Source organism: Lynx canadensis, chromosome B4, assembly GCF_007474595.2.
Source record: "Lynx canadensis isolate LIC74 chromosome B4, mLynCan4.pri.v2, whole genome shotgun sequence".
Lineage (NCBI taxonomy): Eukaryota > Metazoa > Chordata > Mammalia > Carnivora > Felidae > Lynx > Lynx canadensis.
Genome location: NC_044309.1, coordinates 41,582,689 through 41,602,801, shown reverse-complemented (window position 1 = coordinate 41,602,801; position 20,113 = coordinate 41,582,689). Strand labels below are relative to the sequence as shown.

At 46.7% G+C, this 20,113-nt stretch overlaps 1 protein-coding gene across 3 annotated transcripts; it reads right to left on the bottom strand.

Moving 5' to 3' along the window:
- Positions 1 to 24: 24 nt before the first annotated feature.
- LRRC23 (leucine rich repeat containing 23) lies at positions 25 to 18,619 on the bottom strand. Of its 3 annotated transcripts, XM_032593900.1 has the most exons (9): positions 18,482 to 18,619; positions 16,607 to 16,707; positions 5,569 to 5,744; positions 5,374 to 5,483; positions 4,676 to 4,929; positions 3,894 to 4,024; positions 2,907 to 3,043; positions 990 to 1,290; positions 25 to 398 (listed from the first exon to the last, which is right to left on the bottom strand). In XM_032593900.1, exons 3-8 carry the CDS (start codon positions 5,692 to 5,694, stop codon positions 1,017 to 1,019), a joined length of 1,032 nt encoding a protein of 343 aa, XP_032449791.1. In that variant the 5' UTR covers positions 5,695 to 5,744; positions 16,607 to 16,707; positions 18,482 to 18,619; the 3' UTR covers positions 25 to 398; positions 990 to 1,016. The 3 variants fall into 3 exon arrangements, with proteins under 3 accessions (XP_032449791.1, XP_032449792.1, XP_030178009.1); XM_032593901.1 differs by lacking the exon at positions 18,482 to 18,619 and having other exon boundaries at positions 16,607 to 16,760; XM_030322149.1 differs by lacking the exons at positions 16,607 to 16,707; positions 18,482 to 18,619 and adding an exon at positions 6,231 to 6,541.
- Between the last annotated feature and the right edge of the window lie 1,494 nt (positions 18,620 to 20,113).

The following is a 20,113-nucleotide window of genomic DNA, read 5'->3' as shown; positions in this document are numbered from 1 at the left end:
CACAACCCCAGTCAGACACAAGAGTATCAAAATGTCTCTTTATTTGAAAACCGAACTGTTGTAACACACCCAGCCGCCTCCGCAGCTCCTCTGCAGCCAACTCTAGGAGCATCCCCTGGGCCCATCCAGGCCTGATTTTCCCATACCTGCCCGAGGGCTGCCACACCCAAACACACTCACACACACACACACACACACACACACACACGTTCCAGGCAGGGCTCAGACCCACCCGGACGCTGCCCAGGTGCCCACCCAGAGCCTGGACAGCAAGCTGTGATGAATTCCCAGGTGTGAGGCAAGAGAGGGCATGCTCTGTCTCAGGATGAGGGGGGTGAACGTGGAAGCCCCCCTAACTGGGAGTCTTCTCGGGTCTTAGGGCCAGTGTCTTTGATCTCCTGGAGGAAAAGGACAGAAGTAAAGCCTCTGGGCCTTTTACTGCATTCCCCGTGCTGCCTGTGACCCCATCACCGGTGCCCAGGGACCACACCTCCCTGGGCTCACCTCCCCAGTCTCTTTCTGCCTCATTTTCCCTTTCTTCCCAGAACCCCTGTTTCCTGTTATTTTTAGCTTCACATTTTTAGTGCAAGATCTTCCTCCCCTGCCTCCCCCCAGCTTCCATCCTCAACCACCACCTCCACCCCTTCCCCCTACCCCTCACCACACCCCAGACCTATCCTTTCCAGCTGATCTCCACTGTGTGTCGCACGTGGCCACCAGCCCCCCACCAGCATCTCTGCCAGCCTCCCAGATTCTCTTTGGTTACTTTTCCTCCCCTAATGTATTCTCCTAAGCCTTTCCTCAGCTCCTCCCAAGCCCTCCTGGTCCTCTCTACTCACTCTGAGACACCCCTTGACTCCTAACTCTGGTCTTTCCAAGGGTTCTCCTGCCATGTCCCTGCCTCAGCCACCTCCTCCCGTAGCAGCTTCTCTTCCCCTGGCTGCCAGACCCCTGGCCTCCTCTTCCTGCCTCTCTGTCTGCTTCCTTACTATTCTTGGAGGCTAAAAGAGCTGCTGCTACATGGAAGACTGCTCCAGTTCGAAGCTGTGCTCAGGCTCAGCCCCCTGCTCCTGGGTCTCCTTCATCCTCTGACGGATCTCATCAGCCTCAGCCCGCTCCTCCTCCTCGTAGAAATCTTTATCCAGGCGTTCGAGGTGTGCTATCTGCACCAGGGCCTCCTGGCGATAGTCACTCTCATCTGTACACGGGTTGTCCAACAGCACCAAGGCTCGCAGCTTGGGCAGGTCCCGAAGCTTGGCCAGCTCTCCCAGGTGGGTCACCATGTTGCCCCTGCCGGAGTGGTCAGGAGGGATTCACCTTGGGGCAGAATGGGCTTTGGGGGCCAGCTCCCAGGAATGGGGCCTCTGAGGGAATCTCCCACCGGGTTCCCTAGAACCTGCCTCTGCGGACTGGCGTGCTCAGCATTGCGAGCTTTGCAGCAGAGGGGCTGTCTGTCCAACCTGCTCCAGTCCTGCCTCTGCCCTTCCAGGAACCTGGGAGCACCATGGTCTGTTCTGTAATGCACCAGTCGTATTTGTCCTTTTGGAGCAGCAAAGCTAGGTCCCAGCCCTGTCTTGTAGTTGGGAGGGGAGGGGGGACATCTCCCTTGCAAAGCCAAACTTCTTCTGTTATCAATCCTACCTAGTCAAAGGTTAGCAAGTAGGAGGCAGGCCAGTGGACAAGGAGCTGGGCTTTAAGTTCACGGAGGTGAGTGGTGCAATGTGGGTGCTGCGTTCAGGAAGGAGCCTAGAGCTAGAGACGGTCTGGGGCCTCCTGGCCTGAAGAACAAGCTTCATCTCCTAATGCGCCTCATTAAACATAAAATATGTTTATTTTCATGTTCTTGTCTCATGCCTCTAGGAAATCAGGTTTAATTGTTTTTTCAGCCTTAACCTCAACGGAGGTGACTACACCTCACAGGGTGTTTCTCACTGGGAGCCCTACTCCCACTGCACTTCGTGCTGGGCTGTCCTGTGCATTCCATTGCCCAGTCATTGAGCTACCTCTTCCCCACTACACTGAACTTCCAAACAACCCCAATTAACAGCCATTGAGGAGGGTCCATTATCTCAGGCTAGACCATTAAAGGAAAGGAGCCCACCGCCCACCCCCGCCGCCCCGCCACCCTGCAGCCCCAGCCCTGCCTGACCAATATGGCAGAACTAATTAGCAAGAGATTGCTCCAGAAGCCATGGCAGGAATTGGAGCTTCAAGGTGCAATCACATCTCTTTACTTGGAGATTCTCTTTCCTTTGCCAGCTTTAAGAATTTGGCCATGTTGACTAAGGAGGCAGTGTCCTTACATCTTGCTTAAAGAAACACACATGAAATCCTCCATCAGACAAGGGTTGCTGAAAGAAAATCACCCCCTGATCCCTAGTGCCTTTCTATCTAGAGAATTTCTTTCAAATACTCTTCTCTCCTCAAATCTGAGCACATCTTGTGTTTTATATCGGTAAGGGAGCCATCCCTTACAGGTGGGGCTCAGGAGAAGAGAGGCAGGAAATGGGATAGGGAATAAGGGTCCCGGAGATGGGAGAAGGGCAGCAGAAATTTACATGGAATAGGACCAAGAAAAGAGAATTGGAGCCAGACTCTGAGTCCCTTGAGGACAGGGACCGTCTCTGATTCCTTTAAATGTTGCCAAAACACAGCACAAAGCGCTGGCATATAGCATGTTCTCAAGAACTGTAGATGGAGTCTCAGGCTATAAAGGTCTCAGTGTTGCAATTAGGACTGAATGCAGAAGACAGTAAGGAAAGGAGGGGTAAAGATCAAGATGAAGGTTGAGGTGAGAATCTGGGAGTGGACTAGGATTGGGACTTTGGGGCCAGGGAGGAATATGGGGTCAAAAGCTGCTCCTGGTCCAGGGTAGGGGCAAGGTGGGGCCTGGAGGGGGTACATACCTCAGGTTGAGATACTGTAACGACGTCATTTCCTTGGAGAAGCCACTCAGAGTCTCAATCTGGTTGTCTCGAAGATGCAAGGTAGTGAGATTGCTTAGGTTCTCCAAGCCCTCCACCTTCTTCAGCATGTTCTGGGCCTAGACCCCAGGATACAGTGCATAGATTGGGAGAAAGTAGCAGGGACAGGGAAGAGAAGTCAGAGGCAACCTAAGAGTGGAGACAAAGGAGTGCAGGAGGGGAGTGGAGGTGGGTAGAGGTTGTGTAGAGAGTAAAGAAGACTAGGAGATGCTTCCAGTCCAGAGAAAGGTCAGCAGTAACTCCCTACTGCTCATCCCACCAAAGCCACCTCTTGATTAAGGAGAGATGCTTCAACCCACCCCCAGGCCCAAGAGTCCCACGGCTCCACTGAGGAGAAACGCACTATCCTAGAATGAAGAAGCTCAAGAGTCAAAAACATGACATTTGGGGCGCCTGGGTGGCGCAGTCGGTTAAGCGTCCGACTTCAGCCAGGTCACGATCTCGCGGTCCGTGAGTTCGAGCCCCGCGTCAGGCTCTGGGCTGATGGCTCAGAGCCTGGAGCCTGTTTCTGATTCTGTGTCTCCCTCTCTCTCTGCCCCTCCCCCGTTCATGCTCTGTCTCTCTCTGTCCCAAAAATAAATAAACGTTGAAAAACATGACATTTAAGTGGCTGCCTTAGCCTGGTATCTGTGCCTCAGTTCGAGCAAATTATGCTACTGCCTGTATCAAAGCAAATTGTCTTTATTCCTATGCATTATGTATTATCAGCCCTGCTAGGTGATAAGTACCTTGTCTGCTTTAACTTGGCGTCCCCAAAGCATCTGGCACCAACTAAGGGCTCAAGAAATGATACCAAATTATCACGATGATGATGAAGCTAGTAGCTGCGCCTCCTAGACACCAGGCATCCTGGCCCCCAGAACAGTGCCCACCTTCCTGCACCAACCACCCTCTAACCCAGTGAGCTACCAAGAAGAGGTTCTTCAGTTTAGGAAGGTTGATTCCCAGGGTGGTTTCTATCTGGTTCCCCCGAAGCTCCAAGGTGTGCAGGCTGATCAGCTTTTGGGGGTCCAGACCTGTCACCATGCGGATGCGGTTACCTAAGGAGCAGGAGGGTATTAGGAGCTCAGAGGGCCACTCCAGATATTCAGCAGGAGACCCTGAATGTTGGGAGCCTCTGCATCCTCCTGTCTGGTGGATATGAGGAGGGACAGCTCCAGAGTTAACACCCCGGGGCCCTGGGGCAAGTGGGATGGTAGTACAAGGGCCAAATGGACATGTTCACCCAAGCCTTTGAGGAGTGACTGAAGAATCCCCAGCAATCCCCATGGCTAACTCCTTCTCCTCCTTCAAATATTTGCTCAATATCAAGCTTCTCAATGATACTTGTCCTTACCAACCTGTTTGAAGTTGCACTTGTGCCTCTATTCATTCCCTTTACCCTAATTTACTTTTCAACAGCACATATTGCCTCTTAACGTACTATATAAATTTGCTTATGTACTATGTTCATTGATAGTTGTCTGTCTCCCCTGACCAGAATGGAAGCTACATGCAAGTAAGGATTTTGTTTTGTTTACAGCTACATCTCCAGCACATAGAAATGTCACAACAAATCATAATGGATGTCGGAATGAATAAATGAATGAGTGAAAATTGCTCTGTGGCACAACCAAAGACCTCGCTGCCCATTTCTGTTGGCCACACGCGAGGAAAGAAAGAATCTCGTGTAGCCCAACCTAAGGACTCACCTTTGAGATCCAGGCTGCCCAGACGAGGGTGAGAGATGCCCTCCGTGTCAGTGATCTGGTTATAGGCAAAACTGGCAACCTGCAGGTAGGGCAGTTCATTCAGCCGGACACTCCGCAGATGGTTGCCATCAGCCTTGAGCCAGAGCAGGTGTGTAAGGAAATTGAGTGGGGACAAATCCGTCAGGTGGTTCTCAGAAACATCCACATAGCGCAGATGGATGTAGGAACGCAACAAGTAGATATCTGTTAGATCCCTAGGAGATGGCAAAGGCCAGAGTTAAGGTTAATAATCCAGCAAGGACTGACAGAGGTGCTAAAGCAGGGGGCAATAAGGAGATGGCCTATTAATGGAGAGAAGATTGAGTGACAGATGGGAGTGGTAAGGAAGCGGGACAGAAGGTAGGTGGGTTCTTAACAGTGAGCAGGGACCTTTTTTTGGTGGAGAGCCAAGAACCAACACTGTGAAGGACAAGTGAAGGAGTCCAGGAGGAATCCCCCGACACACCCTCACAACCTCCAATTCCCCAGGCCAGCTCTGATGGAGTCACAGGGCTCCAGAAAAGTAAATTCTACCCTTCCCTTCCACTGGCCAAGGTAAGAGAGATCCAAATTCCCAGCTGAGGCACCCAAGAAAGAGGATGAGAAAGGAAATTGGGCCCTACAACCTCAAGGCCTCTCCTGGTCCCCCATAAAGGCACCTCTCTTTAACCTCCAGCTTGACATAAGCATGAGCCAGTCCATTGCCCGTCTTGCAGAGCAAAGAAAGCCCTTCCTTCATCATGTCCTCCGTGAGGGGGGTGGGCAACCACTGCAAGAAGAAGTGGAGTCAGGCATCCCTTTCCAGCCCAACTGGATCCCTTTGCCCTAGGACCCCTCTGCTCCCATGCTCGCACTTCCTCAGGGAGGTCTTCTCCCTCCTTCCTGTAGTCCTCCCACTCCTCTGTCTCCCTCTCATCCTCTTCCTTTTCCAGATCATCCTGGTCTGCATCGAAGTCTTCCAGATCATCTTCGTCTGACATCTTTCTTCCTGGCTGAAGGCTCCGGAGTCAAATCAAGCTCAGTGCTCCTCCTGAGAAAGAACGTCTCCTCAGCTTTGACCAGCCCTCAGCTCCCTCGCCTCCATTGACAGGGTACCCCTTCCCATCACCCTTGACCTCTGACCTCCTCCCAACCGTGCTTCCTTCCTCATCCCTGTGAGCGTCTCATTTGGACTCCCAACCTCCGCTTCCGACTTCCCACCAAGGACCTGTCTCCCTTCAGGACGCCTTCCCAGGCTTTTCCTACCCTTCACAGTGGCCCCAACTGTCTTCTAGTAGCTCCGCCTCCCTTCTCCCTGACTGTCCTCTACCCAGTTCTTCCCATCTCCCCCTTAAGCCACGTTCTCCTACCAGCCTCCTACACCCCTCCCTTCCCTTCCATCCCTAACACCTGATCCACTCATTTCTTTGAATTTTCCCACCCCGTCTAGCCCTATTTCCCTGTCCCCTCTGGGGCACCAGACTGACGCCGTCTCCAACCCTCCCACCCAATCCTTCGCTCGCAAAGGGGCGCAGACCCTGGTTCTGCTCGACTAAAGATGAGGTTCCGGAGAGGGTCTTGGCCCCGACCAGGAAGGACTGCTTTGAAAGACGAGAAAGGCGCAAGGAGGCGTCGCGTACTGCTGTTATGGCAACCAGGGGGCGGAACACTTGGCTGCTTCCGCGGGGCAACTGCTTAGAGGGCCGTGAGGGGACCACGACGAACTGAACGGAAAATCTGCCCGGGAGCTAGCGGACCAGTTGCCAGGTAAGGAGGGGCCAGCTTCCCCACCCGCAGAAGTGCGTTAATTGGCGCAGGGCAAAAGCAGTGGGTGGGGCTTGGAACAGAGCTGTGGGGAGGGGAGATGGGCGGGGCTACTCGTACGTCACTCAAGACGTTAAAGGGACCGCACATCCTCAAAGCAAAAGTACTGTGAATTGCAATGAAACGTCCTCGGGAGCTAAAGGGGAAGGAGGAGCAAGAAATACCAAAGTACGTGGTGGTCTGGTTTCTACCCCCACCCCAGCCTTGCACTTAGTTGACCTTTGGAAGGTGGCTTGGTGGAGTGGAAGGAGCCCAGGCCCAATGTATCTTAAGGCCTGTGTTGAGGAGTCTTGGCAGATCTGCAGTTTACTAGCAATTTACCTAAGACTATTTTCTCATCTGTAAAATAGGCTTAGCTATACCAACTGACAGGGTTCGAGTATGAGTGTAATCTATGCTAACACACTGTAGATTGCTAAAGCCAGTTTGGGAGCATTTCACTTTTCCTCCTATCTTGGACTGGTTTGATGCAAACCTTTGGGGGCTAGTAAGGGAGAAAATCCAACAAGTGCCCACTGAACTACTCCTCATCGAATGCTGTCATATAAATAACAAGACCTGATACAAGCATACCCAGGTACTCAGGGCTGTGTGACTTGTTGAAGGAGATGAAAAAGAAGTTGAGATTCAAGAAATATTTCTGGAGAGATTGTGGGCTGTGTGAGATGCCTTCACAAGTGATAACTTAATCTTCACACCAGTCCTGTGAGATAGATATTTGAAAGAAGAGGAAACTAAGGCCCAAGGAGGTTACTATTTATGACACAATTCCTGCCAGGGGAAAAGGAGATAGTACCAATCTGTGGAATCTAATATAAATAAAAACAATTGGGCAACAAGGTAAGATATCATGTGATTGTTAAATTGTGTGCTACAGACTTTATATAACATGCAAAGTGATCTGATGGAAGATGCAGTGGGCTGGAAATCAGGACATGTTACCTCCTACTCTGTCTAGCTTGGGTAATATAGTTAATAGACAAATCTGTTCACTTTGATGTCACGGAAATAGCAGGGGCTTTAAAGTCAGAGACACCAGGTTCAAAACCCACTCTACCGTTTAATAACTGTGTGTTCCTCAGCATGTTATATAATTTTACTGAGGTTTAATTTTCACATTTGTGAAATGGAGATAAAAATGTCCACTTCCAAAAAAGGATTGTTAGAAGTTTAAAAGAGATGATGTGGGTAAATGGCCTTGCACTTAGTTGGCCCTCAGTAAGCAATTCTGTGCCCCCTCCCCACCTCTTGCCTGTTTCCTCAGTCCTGGGGTTGTCATGAGGAATAAGAAAGTAAATATGGAAACACTCAGGAAGGTTGGAAATGCTAGGCAATTGAACGGTAGTGTCTTGTTGGAGTGGGGAAAGGAAAAGTCCATGTGGCTTGATGTAGCTGAAGGGAAAGGATATGATTTTCCTTGGCCCCGAAGAAAGAAGAAGACATATTAGGTGGGAAGAAAAGACGTGACAGAAGGATTAGGGAGGTATCGCTGAGCATATTTTTGTTAAGCACTTACTCTGTGCCAGGCTATAGGTACTAGGCCCTCATGGACAGTAAAACAGTCCCTGTCATCCGGAACCTTACAACCCACTGACAGGGTTAAGTAAACGAGTAATTCCATATAATGAGACAGATGTTATAATGATACCTGAGCTTTTACTAAGCACCAGTGGATAATTTTATTGTACAAGTGTATACGTAATATCATACACTCAGGGCAGTGATTCCAGAGAGAGGAAGCACCTTTGGTAAGGCCTGGAGAAGAGCCCAGCCAATACCTGCGTAATGAAAGCTAGATACTCTGTGTCCTCTTTGATGACATCCTTCCCCCTAGAATGGTCTGAATAGAATCTCCTTGAGTTGTAAAAGTAATATTTAACTAACATTAAAATGCAAATAATACAGGTGCCCGAGTAGCTCAGTTGAGTAAGTGACCGACTCTTGATCTTGGCTCAGGTCATGATCTCATGGTCATACTGGGCAGAGAGTCTTTTTTTAAGATTTTTTTAAGATTCTCTCTCTCTCTAGGGGCGCCTGGGTGGCGCAGTCGGTTAAGCGTCCGACTTCAGCCAGGTCACGATCTCGCGGTCCGTGAGTTCGAGCCCCGCGTCAGGCTCTGGGCTGATGGCTCAGAGCCTGGAGCCTGTTTCCGATTCTGTGTCTCCCTCTCTCTCTGCCCCTCCCCCGTTCATGCTCTGTCTCTCTCTGTCCCAAAAATAAATAAACGTTGAAAAAAATAAATAAATCTTAAAAAAAAAAAAAAGATTCTCTCTCTCCCTCTCCCTCTGTCCCTCCCCCACTCACACTCTCTCTCTCAATAAATAAACAAACAAACAAACAAAATGCAAATAATAGAGAAGCATATAGAGAGGAACATACAAGTCCATGATCTCCCTCAGCATGACTCTCCTTTATTAGAAAAGATATAGATTTTTATTTTTTGTTAAATGTTCTTAATGTTCATTTATTTTTTTTTTTCCAACGTTTATTTATTTTTGGGACAGAGAGAGACAGAGCATGAACGGGGGAGGGGCAGAGAGAGAGGGAGACACAGAATCGGAAACAGGCTCCAGGCTCTGAGCCATCAGCCCAGAGCCTGACGCGGGGCTGGAACTCACGGACCGCGAGATCGTGACCTGGCTGAAGTCGGACGCTTAACCGGCTGCGCCACCCAGGCGCCCCAATGTTCATTTATTTTTGAGAGAGCGAGAGAAAGAGACAGAGTGCAAGCTAGGGAGGGGCAAAGAGAGAGGGACACACAGAATCCAAATCTGAGCTGTCAGCACAGAGCCAGACATGGGGCTCGAACCCACAGACTGTGAGATCGTGACCTGAGCTGAAGTCGGACGCTTAACTGACTGAGCTATCCAGGCACCCCAAAGATATAGACTTTTAAAAAACAAAAATGGTATCACTCATACATACTATTCATCAACTGAATTATTTTCATTTAATAATATGTCTTGGACATCTTTAATTATCACTAAACATACATCTACCTCTTTCTTTTTTATAGTTGTCTAGTCTCTTCCATTATATGGATATATGGTAATTTTTAACTGTTTCCTATTGATGGATTTTATTTTTATTATTTTTTTTAATGTTTATTTATTTTTGAGAGAGAGACACAGAATGCAAGTTGGGGAGGGTCAGAGAGAGAGGGAGACACAGCATCCGAAGCAGGCTCCAGGCTCTGAGCTGTCAGCACAGAGCCCGATGCGGGGCTTGAACCCACAAACGGTGAGATCAGACCTGAGCCAAAGTCTGACTCAACTGACTATCTGCCTCAACTGACTGAGCCACGCAGGTACCCCCCCCCCTACTGATGGATTTTAACTTTAAAAAAATGTCAACATTGGGGTGCCTGGCTGGCTCAGTTGGTAGAACATGCAACTCTTGATCTTGGGGTCATGAGTTTGAGCCCCATGCTGGGTGTAGAGTTTACTTTGAAAAAAAAAAAAAAGCTTTTCAAATTGTTTTTCCTGTTCCTGCCAAGTCTTTAACAAAAATTTTTTTAATGTTTATTTGTTCTTGAGAGAGAGAGAGCATAAGCAGAGGAGGGGCAGAGGGAGAGGGAGACATAGAATCCAAAGCAAGCTCCAGGCTCTCTGAGCTGTCAGCACAGAGCCAGAGGCGAGGGGCTGGGGGGGGTGGGGTGGGGGGCAGTGGTTCAAACTGACAAACTGAGAGAGATGGTGACCTGAGACGAAATCGGATGCTTAATTGACTGAGCCACCCAGGAGCCTCTAACAGAACTGTTTTTAAACAGCTTTATTTTATTTCATTTTTTAAAGATTTTTTAAAAAGTAATCTCTATACTGAACATGGGACTCAAACATGAGTTTGCATGAGTTGCACGCTCTATTGACTGAGCCAGCCAGGTGCTCCTAAACAGCTTTATTAATACATAATTTGGGGCACCTGGCTGGCTCAGTTGGTAGAGCGACCGACTTTGGCTCAGGTCATGTTCTTGGGGTTCATGAGTTGAAGCTCCGTATAGGGCTCTGTGCTGACAGCTCAGAGCCTGGAGCCCGCTTTGGATTCTGTGTCTCCTTCTCTCTCTGCCCCTCCCCTGCTCGCACTCTGTCTCTCTCTCAAAAATAAATAAAACATTTATACATATATATAATTCACATAACATAAAATTCACCCATTTGAAATGTATGGTTCAGTGGCTTTTAGTATATTCAGAGTTGTGCAACCATTACCACAATCATTTTTAGAATATTTTCATTATCCCTGAAGGAAACCCTGTGCCCCTTAGCTCTCATGTCCTTACCCTCCCCCTATCCACCTCTGCTGCTGGCAAACACTAATTTACTTTCTGTCTCTAGATTGGCCTATTTTGCACATTTTATATAAATGAAATCCTATAACACGTGGGCCTTTGTGACTACCTTCTTTCACCTTAGCATCATGTTTTCAAGGTTCATATGTTGTAGCATGCATCAGTACTTTGTCCCTTTTGACACTTGAGCAATATTCCATTGTATGGTTTATACCACATTTTATTTTTTCATTCATCACTTGATGGATATTTGGGTTGTTTCCATTCTTTGGCTATTACGAATAATGCTACTAAGAACAGTCATGTACATATTTTTGTGTGGCCATATGTTTTCATTTCTCTTTTAATATCAATACAAAATTAATTAATATCAATACAAAAATAATACTTTTCATATCAAAATACTGAATTCTATATTACAATGAATGGATTCCAAAGGAGGACATTATTCTTTGCCACATGGAGATTTCATTCTAAAATACTTACAGTATCAACCTAGTCATTCATTTATTCAGCTACATATATCGAGTGCTTGCTATGTACTAAACATTTACTAAGAGCCTAATACAATCCCCCTAATAAAATATTATATGCGAATTCCCAGAAGGAAACAATTTTCATTTGAAAAAATCTATTACAAATACAACCTGACCTCAGACATTTCAACTTAGTTTATTGGCCATTTTTTCCTAACCAGTGGAACTGTAAGGAGTGGAATCGCCAGATCCTATGGTAACTCTAAGCTTTTAAGGAACTGCCAAACTGTTTTCCAAAATGGCTGCACTATTTTACATTTCCGCCAGCAGCATATGAGAGTTCTAATTTTGACACATTGTGGCCAACATTTGTTATTATCTGTGGTTTTGATTATAGCCATCCTAGCAGATGTGAAGTAGTATTTTATTGTGGCTTTGATTTTCATTTCCCGGATGGTAAAGATGTTGAGCATTTTTTTAATGTGTTTTTTAGCCATCTGTATATCTTCTTTGGAGAACTGTCTATTCAGACTGTTTATTTTTTAACTGCGTTTTTGTCTTCTCATTATTGAGCTAACTAACAGAACTTTTATATTACTGGGAGCAACATTGTGCCCAGTTAAAAAATATGTCTCAGCCTCCACTGCTGACAGGTCAATGATATATTAGTGAAAGTCATCGGGTGAAACATCTAGAAAGCCCCTTTTTCCTCCTTCCTTTCCTCTTACTGTCTATAACAGGAATGTGATGGCTGGAGTTGTAGCAACTACATAGGACCATCAGAGAACCCCAAGATTATAAGTCCCATGCTGAGATGCCAGAACAAATGTAGAGAGCAGCTTAAAAAACACAAAATCTCATGAAGCTGTTATACCAACCCTGAACTGCCTCTCCAGACTTATTTTATAAAGGAGAGAACCCACTAGGTCTGGGGGGAATCTATGTTGTAGCCAAATGCAATTCTTAATTGATTATAACCAATTGTCGCAAACTTAGTACATTAAAATGACATTCATTATTTCAGTTTCTGTGGATCAGGAATCTAAGAGTGGCTTAGTTGGTTTTCATCCAACTGTTAGCCAGGCCTACAGTCATTCTGAAGGCTTGACTGAAGCCAGAAGGTTTGCCTCCAAGAACGCTCACTGATATGGCTGTTGGCAAGATACTTCCTTGCCATATGGGCGTCTCCATAGGGCCGCCTGAGTGTCTTCACAATATGGCAGCTGCCTTCCTCCAGAGCAAGTGATCCAAGAGAGAAAGAGACCAAGATGGAAGCCACTGAGCCTTCTGTGACTTAGTCACCAAAGTCACATATGACCACTTCCAATTTATTCTATTCTTTATGAGCTAGTCGTTAAATCCAGCCCACCCAAGTGGAGGGGAATTAGGCTTCACCTCTTGAATGGAGAAGTATCAAAGAATTTGTGGACATATTTTAAAACCATACACAGATATATTAACTTTGTTTTTTACATCCTGAAAATATTTTCCTGGGTGTCCTATCACTTGGTTTATAGAGTGTCATCTTACAGTAATTTGACATTTGTATGTAGTCTTTACTGTCCATCTCTTCAATAAGGCTTCTGAATTGTGTGTCTGCTTTAGAAAATCCTAGGGGCACCTGGGTGGCTCGGCTGGTTGAGCATCTGACTTCGGCTCAGGTCATGATCTCATAGCTTGTGAGTTCAAGCCCCGCTTTGGGCTCTGTGATGACAGCTCAGAGCCTGGAGCCTGCTTCAGATTCTGTGTCTCCGTCTCTCTCTGCCCCTAACCCATTTGCATTCTGTCTCTGTCTCTCTCAAAAATAAACAAACATTAAAAAAATTAAAAAAAAAAGAAAACCCTTTCTCCACCCCAAGGTTATGAAAATATTCTCCTGATATTTACATTTTTAAGTCCTTAATTCATCTGCAATAATTTTTGTGTATAGTGTGAGGTAGGGATCTAACATTTTGCCAAAGGTGGAGCCAATTTTCTCAGCATCATTTGTTGAATAATCCCATCTTTACCTACTGATTTGAAATACCATCTTTATCATACATATATATATATATATATGTGATATATATGTTATATTGTGTATATAATGGGTATACATTATATTGTGTATATAGTGTGTATATATATACATATGTATATACATACACATGCATACATACATATATACGTATGCATATACATACATCTACATACATATATACATATATACATGTGTATGTATATATATATATATATATACACACACACACACTATATATATATATATATATATATATATTGTGTACAGTATATTGTTTCCAGACTGTTATTTTCCACTGATCTATATCTATCTCTTTCACTATTTCTGCTCTAGTACCACACTGTCATAACTATCGATATTTCTCTATATGTTATGTATCCTGCTACCTTATTAATTCTAATAAAATACCATGTCTATTGAACAGAGAGAGAAGTGGAGAAATAATAAATTTTCAGATGTTAAGTTCTTAAAATAGAAAATACAGATTTTATATGTATATATATAAACTATACATAGTTTATCATACACCATATATATGTGTATATGTGTGTGTATATGTGTGTGTGTGTGTGTATGAGGGCCTGGAGCAAGGAGGTAGGATGAAGAGGAAAATTTAACAGTACTCAACAACTAATGGACACAGGGTAGGGAGAAGAGGACTACAGGGTTCCTGAGAAAATAGTATTGACATTGTAAGGAATACAGAGACCTGAATTTGGAGCTGTGGAATGTGATCAGTTTCTTTGGGACTTACTGAGATTGAAATGATAGTTGAACATCCACATGAAGATGTCCACAGGCCACTAAAGACAGAGCTAAAGCTGAGCCTCAAAATTGGCTCATCTTTCCATTTCACTATGTCTTCCAGGACCCAGTCCACATACTGTCTTTTTTTTTTTTAAGTTCATTTATTTATTTTTCGGCGGTGGGGGGGACAAGCAGGGGAGGGGCAGAGAGAGAGGGGGCAGATGATTTGAAGAGGGCTCTGTGCTGATAGCAGAGATGTGGGGCTCAAACTCACGAGCAGGGAGATCATGACCTGAGCCGAAGTTGGACGCTTAACTGACTGAGCCACCGGGGGTGCCCCTGCAGTCCTGCCTTCTATGACTTAGTCTTCCCATAGTCATGTGATGGCTGCAGGTAGCAATCAAGGACCCGAGTGAAGCCATTCACATTCTGCCAGAGTTCCTTACTGCTGCTTTCTCTTAAGAGTAAGGAACCCTCTTTTCCAGAAGCCCCCACTACCCCTGGATTTATTTTTATGTGAAATAACAAATGTCTTTATGAAATGTCCTTTAATACCACTTGGTCAGAGTTTCTGTGACTCAGTGGAAAGCATCTTGATACACTTCTCCTTGCGAACCACTGACACAGAGAAGACTTTCTCTGTATCTGTACCAGTCATAACTTAAAGTACTTCAGCAAAATAGTGTTGTGTGTGGGGTGTGTGTGTGTGTGTGTGTGTTTCACATTTTTCAGATTCAAATTATACTCTAGAGACTAAGTAACACCTATAGTTATGATGTGTGGTGTGTTGGTAAATGTCTAACAACAGCTGCTCCAGGGATAACAAAAAGCCTTAATTTTTAGCATTTGCCAATTTCTCTGGTGTAAACACTCCCACCATGGCTGACTTCACAAAGTAAATAACTTCAAGAGCATACACAACAGTAACATTGTTAGGGGCTGAATTTGCTCCCTCATCCATATTTTGAAGTCCTAACTCCCAGTACCTCTGAATGTGACTATGTTTGGAAATAGGCCCTGTAAAGTGATGGTGACATTAAAATGAGACCTTTATTGGGCGCCTAGGTGGTTCAGTCAGTTAAGCATCCAACTTTGGCTCAGGTCATGATCTCAGAGCCCGGAGCCTGCTTCGGATTCTGTGTCTCCCTCTCTCTCTTGGCCCTTCCCCGGCTCATGCTCTGTCTCTCTCTCTCAAAAATAAATAAACTAATTAATTAATTAAAAAATAAAAAATAAAATGAGACCTTTAGGGTGGGCCCAAATCCAATCTGACTGCTGTCGGTTTAAGAAGGTGAAATTTGGGCACAGAGAAAAAGACTGTATGAGGACATGAGAAAGCACCTTTTCTGCGAGAAAGGCCTCAGAAGAAACCAAACCTACTGACACCTTGCTCTTGGACTTCTGGCTCCAAAGACTTGTAAGTACCTTTTAACCTTTTTAAAGAAAAATTCAATTTATTTAGGGGTGCCTGGATGGTTTAGTCGGTAGAGCATGCCACTCTTCATCTTGGGGCTGTGAGTTTGAGCCCTCCATTGGGTGTGGAGATTACTTAAAAACTAAAATCTCGGGGCGCCTGGGTGGCTCAGTCGGTTAAGCATCCAACTTTGGCTCAGGTCATGATCTCGCGGTCCGTGAGTTCGAGTCCCTTGTCGGGCTCTGTGCTGACAGCTCGGAGCCCGGAGCCTGTTTCAAATTCTGTGTCTCCCTCTTTCACTGACCCTCCCCTGTTCATGCTCTGTCTCTCCCTGTCTCAAAAATAAATAAAACGTTAAAAAAATTTAAAAAAAAAAACTAAAATCTCAAAAAAATAATAAAATAAAACATAATTTATTTAAATTTGTGTCTACTCACTTTTTAAAAACATAATGGCAGCCTTTAACAACTGGCTTAGCTTACGGAATTCATGAAAAACCATCGGCTGTCACAAGCCCCTACAACCGAGTTTCGGCACACCAGCACGTATCCCGCTGAGTTCCAAATTTCTATTTCCAACCAAGAACTCTTTACTCAGTGCCAGGCTGACATAGCTAACCTCCTACTTCTCCATTTATGTAACTCACAGACATCTCCAACCAAACACATCCCCCGAACAAATCCTGTATCTTTCCCCCTACCTCTGCTTTTCTTCAGCGCTCCTTATATCACCATTCAGATGTTCAAAGCAGGAACCTCGGGGTCATCCTTGTCATTATTTTCACCTTCGGTGACACTTTTCCCCACTGGCCTCCCAGTGAACATATCACAGAGTGCGATCCAGTCTACCTCCAAATGTATCTTAAATACATCTACTTCTCTCCAGCTGCTGTGACACCTCGCTGACCTTCACTTTTGGGCCCAAGCCACACTTGGACCACATAGCCGTCTCTTCAGTTCTTCCCACCACGAAGCCCGTTCCTCCTTCAGGGCTTTCACTTCTACTCTTTTCTTCTGTGTGGAACTTTTCACCAGCTCCTGCTCATCGTCCAGGCCTCAGAAAGGTCTTTCCTGATCTGGAATCCAAAGTAGGATCCCCTCTTACAGTTCCCTGCCTTTCCTGGATAGCAGTAAACACAATTTACCTTAATCATCAGGTTTGCTCCAGTCTAGATGTCATCAAGGACTTCTAAGTTGGCTTCTTCCAACTCCAGCAGACCTTGAGTTTCACTCTGCATCCTGCTGCCTGGCACAGTGCATGCCACATAAAAAGTGCTTAATAAATACTGGCTGAATCAGTTTTTTAAAAGTTGTTTTTGTCTTGGGGGGGCGGGAGGGGGTTTGAGAGAGAGAGAGCACGTGCACGCACATGCGCAAGTCGGGGAGGAGCAGAAAGAGAGGTAGAGAAATCCAAGCAGGCTCCATGCTGTCAGCACAGAGACTGATGGGGGCTCAATCTCACCAAATGGGAGATCAGGACCTGTGCTGAAATCAAGAGTCATACCCTTAACCCACTAAGCCACCCTGACTGAATGAATATTAAATGTGCTTTTAAAAAGTAATCAAGGACAGGGGCGCCTGGGTGGCTCAGTCCGGTAAGCATCCTACTTCAGCTCAGGTCACGATCTCACAGTTTGTGGGTTGGAGCCCCGTGTCAGGCTCTGTGCTGACAGCTCAGAGCCTGGAGCCTGCTTTGGATTCTGTGTCTCCCTCTTTCTCTGCCCCTCCCCTGCTCATGCTCTGTCTCTTTCTCTCTCTCTCTCTCTCTCAAAATAAGTACACATTAAAAACGTTTTTTTTTTTGTTTTTTGGGTTTTTTTTAAAGTAATCAAGGACAGGGGCGCCTGGGTAGCTCAGTCGGGTAAGCATCCAACTTCAACTCAGGTCACGATCTCACAGTTTGTGGGTCCGAGCCCCCCATTGGGCTCTGTGCTGACAGATTAGAGCCTGGTGCCTGCTTTGGATTCTGTCTCTTCCTCTCTGACCCTCCCCAACTAGCATTCTGTGTCTCTCTCTGTCAAAAATAAAATAAACATTAAAGAAAAGTAATCAAGGACACTCTTCCCTCAGTTTGGATTTGCACCTATAGTTGAAACGTCCTTATTTCCTCAAGGCTTCCACTTTTGAGAATCAGTGAGGAGGAATGAACCAAGGACAAGCCTGGGAGACACCCAATTAGGATTCACTAGAAGGAGGAGCACCTGGGTAGCTCAGTCGGTTAAGCGTCCAACTTCAGCTCAGGTCATGATCTCCTGGTTTGTGGGCTGGAGCCCTGCGTCAGGCTCTGTGCTGACAGCTCAGAGCCTGGAGCCTGCCTTGGATTCTGTGTCTCCCTCTTTCTCTGTCCCTTCCCACTTGCAGTCTGTCTCTCTCAAAAATAAATAAATATTAAAAAAGAAAAAGAAAAAAGGATTCACTGGAAGGAGTAGAGGCCCTGAAGGATATAAAGGTGGAAGGAAAATTAGAAAAAGTCAGTATTGGGGCGCCTGGGTGGCGCAGTCGGTTAAGCGTCCGACTTCAGCCAGGTCATGATCTAGCGGTCCGGGAGTTCGAGCCCCGCGTCGGGCTCTGGGCTGATGGCTCAGAGCCTGGAGCTTGTTTCCGATTCTGTGTCTCCCTCTCTCTCTGCCCCTCCCCCGTTCATGCTCTGTCTCTCTCTGTCCCAAAAATAAATAAACGTTGAAAAAAAAAAAAATTAAAAAAAAAAGAAAAAGTCAGTATTTTTTAAATTAGCACGCATAAACAAAAGGGTATATTTGGCAAGCAAGACATTTGATGACTGCCTAATCTTGGTGAGGTTTGCAGAGCTGAAGAGGTTGTGGTTATTATAATAGGTGTGCTCCTTTATACTAGTTTCTAACATAACCTGTGTGTCTCCTACTTCTGATCTCCCTCTTCCAAGGTGAACAAAAAGATTCTCTCCTGTGGAGGGCCCCTAGACGTTACTTACTGCCCTGAAGGAAGAGAGATGGAGATGCAAAGGAAAATTTTTTGAGGGATGGAGGAAGTGGGCCCTTTACTTGTAAAGATGTAAGCCTCGAATTGGAAACTGGCAGAAGCACCGGTCCCTTCCACTGGCCTCTGGAGCCCTGGACTGGAGCCGCCCCTCAGCGGCCGGCTTTAAAGGCCCTAGCCTTTCAAGCTTCAGGCCCTCGCTTCCGCCCTGGGGCCTTTGTTCCGGCGCAGAACGTTCCAGACGCTCCGGAAGGCGGGTGACGGGGGCGGGAGCTGCAGTGCCGGGGCGGGCGCTAGCTTGAGGGCTCCTACCTCCGTCGGGGCAGGCAGGTGGGACGCGAGGAGCGCCCGGCAACGGGTGCGGCCGCTGGGGGGCGTGCGAGCCCCCGCTCTGGCGGCCCGCCCACGTGACTGCCCACGTGACCGCCGGCGGGCCGGGAGTCAGCGCCCCGCCCTCCGCCGCAGTTACGAAACGAGCGCCCGGGGCGGCAGCGGAGGGCGGGGCGGCAGCGGAGGGCGGGGCGGCAGCGGAGGGCGGGGCGGCAGCGGAGGGCGGGGCGGCAGCGGAGGGCGGGGCGGGGCGGGGCGGGGCGTCTCGCCCGGGCTTACAGGTTTTCTGCGGTCGCCATTTCGTCGCCGCCCTGGTGTTTTGCGAGTGGCTTCCCGTTTTTAAATCCTTGACGCTGTCGTTTACCAGCCCTGTAGTCTTGGGCGGGTCGCTTAACCTCTCCGAGCCGCGGTTTCCGAATCTGTAAAAATTGGGGTATCTTCAGTGTGAGGACTTAATGAGATAGGATGGGGTTTTAATCATAGACGCACTTAACGCGAACTTCTTAAATAGGGGGCAGAAGGTTGCCCGCCACCGTTCCGCGCCAGTGTCAGATGGGAGACTAGGCCATGTTCTCTTTGGCTCCAGTTCTCGGCCTCTCCGTGCCTGTATCTTAGGAGACTGACTGCGACTCCAGTGTTTCGTTTTTAGAACTAGACTACAGAACAGATGCCTCTTTTCCATATAACACGACCCATGTGAAGGCAATCCAACCATTTTACCAAGGGGTGGTTATGTCCACCTCCGACCTGGCACATAAATAGAACCTCAAGAAATTCACATGAGCGGTCAAGATTCAACAAATTTGTGAAGCCAGGTAGTAGGTCTTCCAAGTTATTGCGTAACTGCTATAGCGACACCAAAGTAAGTGTGATGAACCTTTAATGAAGACTCAAAGAGCACAAATTTATTCCTGGAAGAAAGGAACCAAATATATGAGCCTAACAATGAAATACGTGGCAAAAACAAAAAAAAAACAAAAACAAAAACAAAAAAAAAAACACCAAAAAACAAAAACGGGGGGGGGGGGGGGGCTCTTGGTCTCAAGGCCTAGTTCAACCTCCTGCCCGAGAAGAAGAGAGCTTCAGATGGAAGGATTTCAAAACCAGGCAAGGATGGCCTAACGTTCAGAAACCACTTCATCTTTTAAAACCAGCAAACCGTTAGTGAGGCTGTGTCTGTGGAGAACAGAGAGTAAAAGCCACCCAGAGCTACTAAAAACAATTGCTGGCCAAATGGCTATCTTTTAGAATATAACGAGGTTGGTATCTTGGGGGTGGGGGGGGATGCCCAACTGCTTTTATATTTCCAAACTAGAAACACAAGGCCCTGGATTGAAAATCATTAATGGCCTTGTGACCACCATTCT

Coding starts and splice junctions, on each gene's coding strand:
- LRRC23 (XM_032593900.1), bottom strand. CDS start 5,694: ATGTCAGACGAAGATGATCTGGAAGACTTCGATGCAGACCAGGATGAT. Junction 4,930..5,373: donor AAGCTGGAGGTTAAAGAGAG/GTGCCTTTATGG, acceptor GCCATCTCCTAG/GGATCTAACAGATATCTACT. Junction 1,291..2,906: donor TTACAGTATCTCAACCTGAG/GTATGTACCCCC, acceptor CCACTCCGGCAG/GGGCAACATGGTGACCCACC.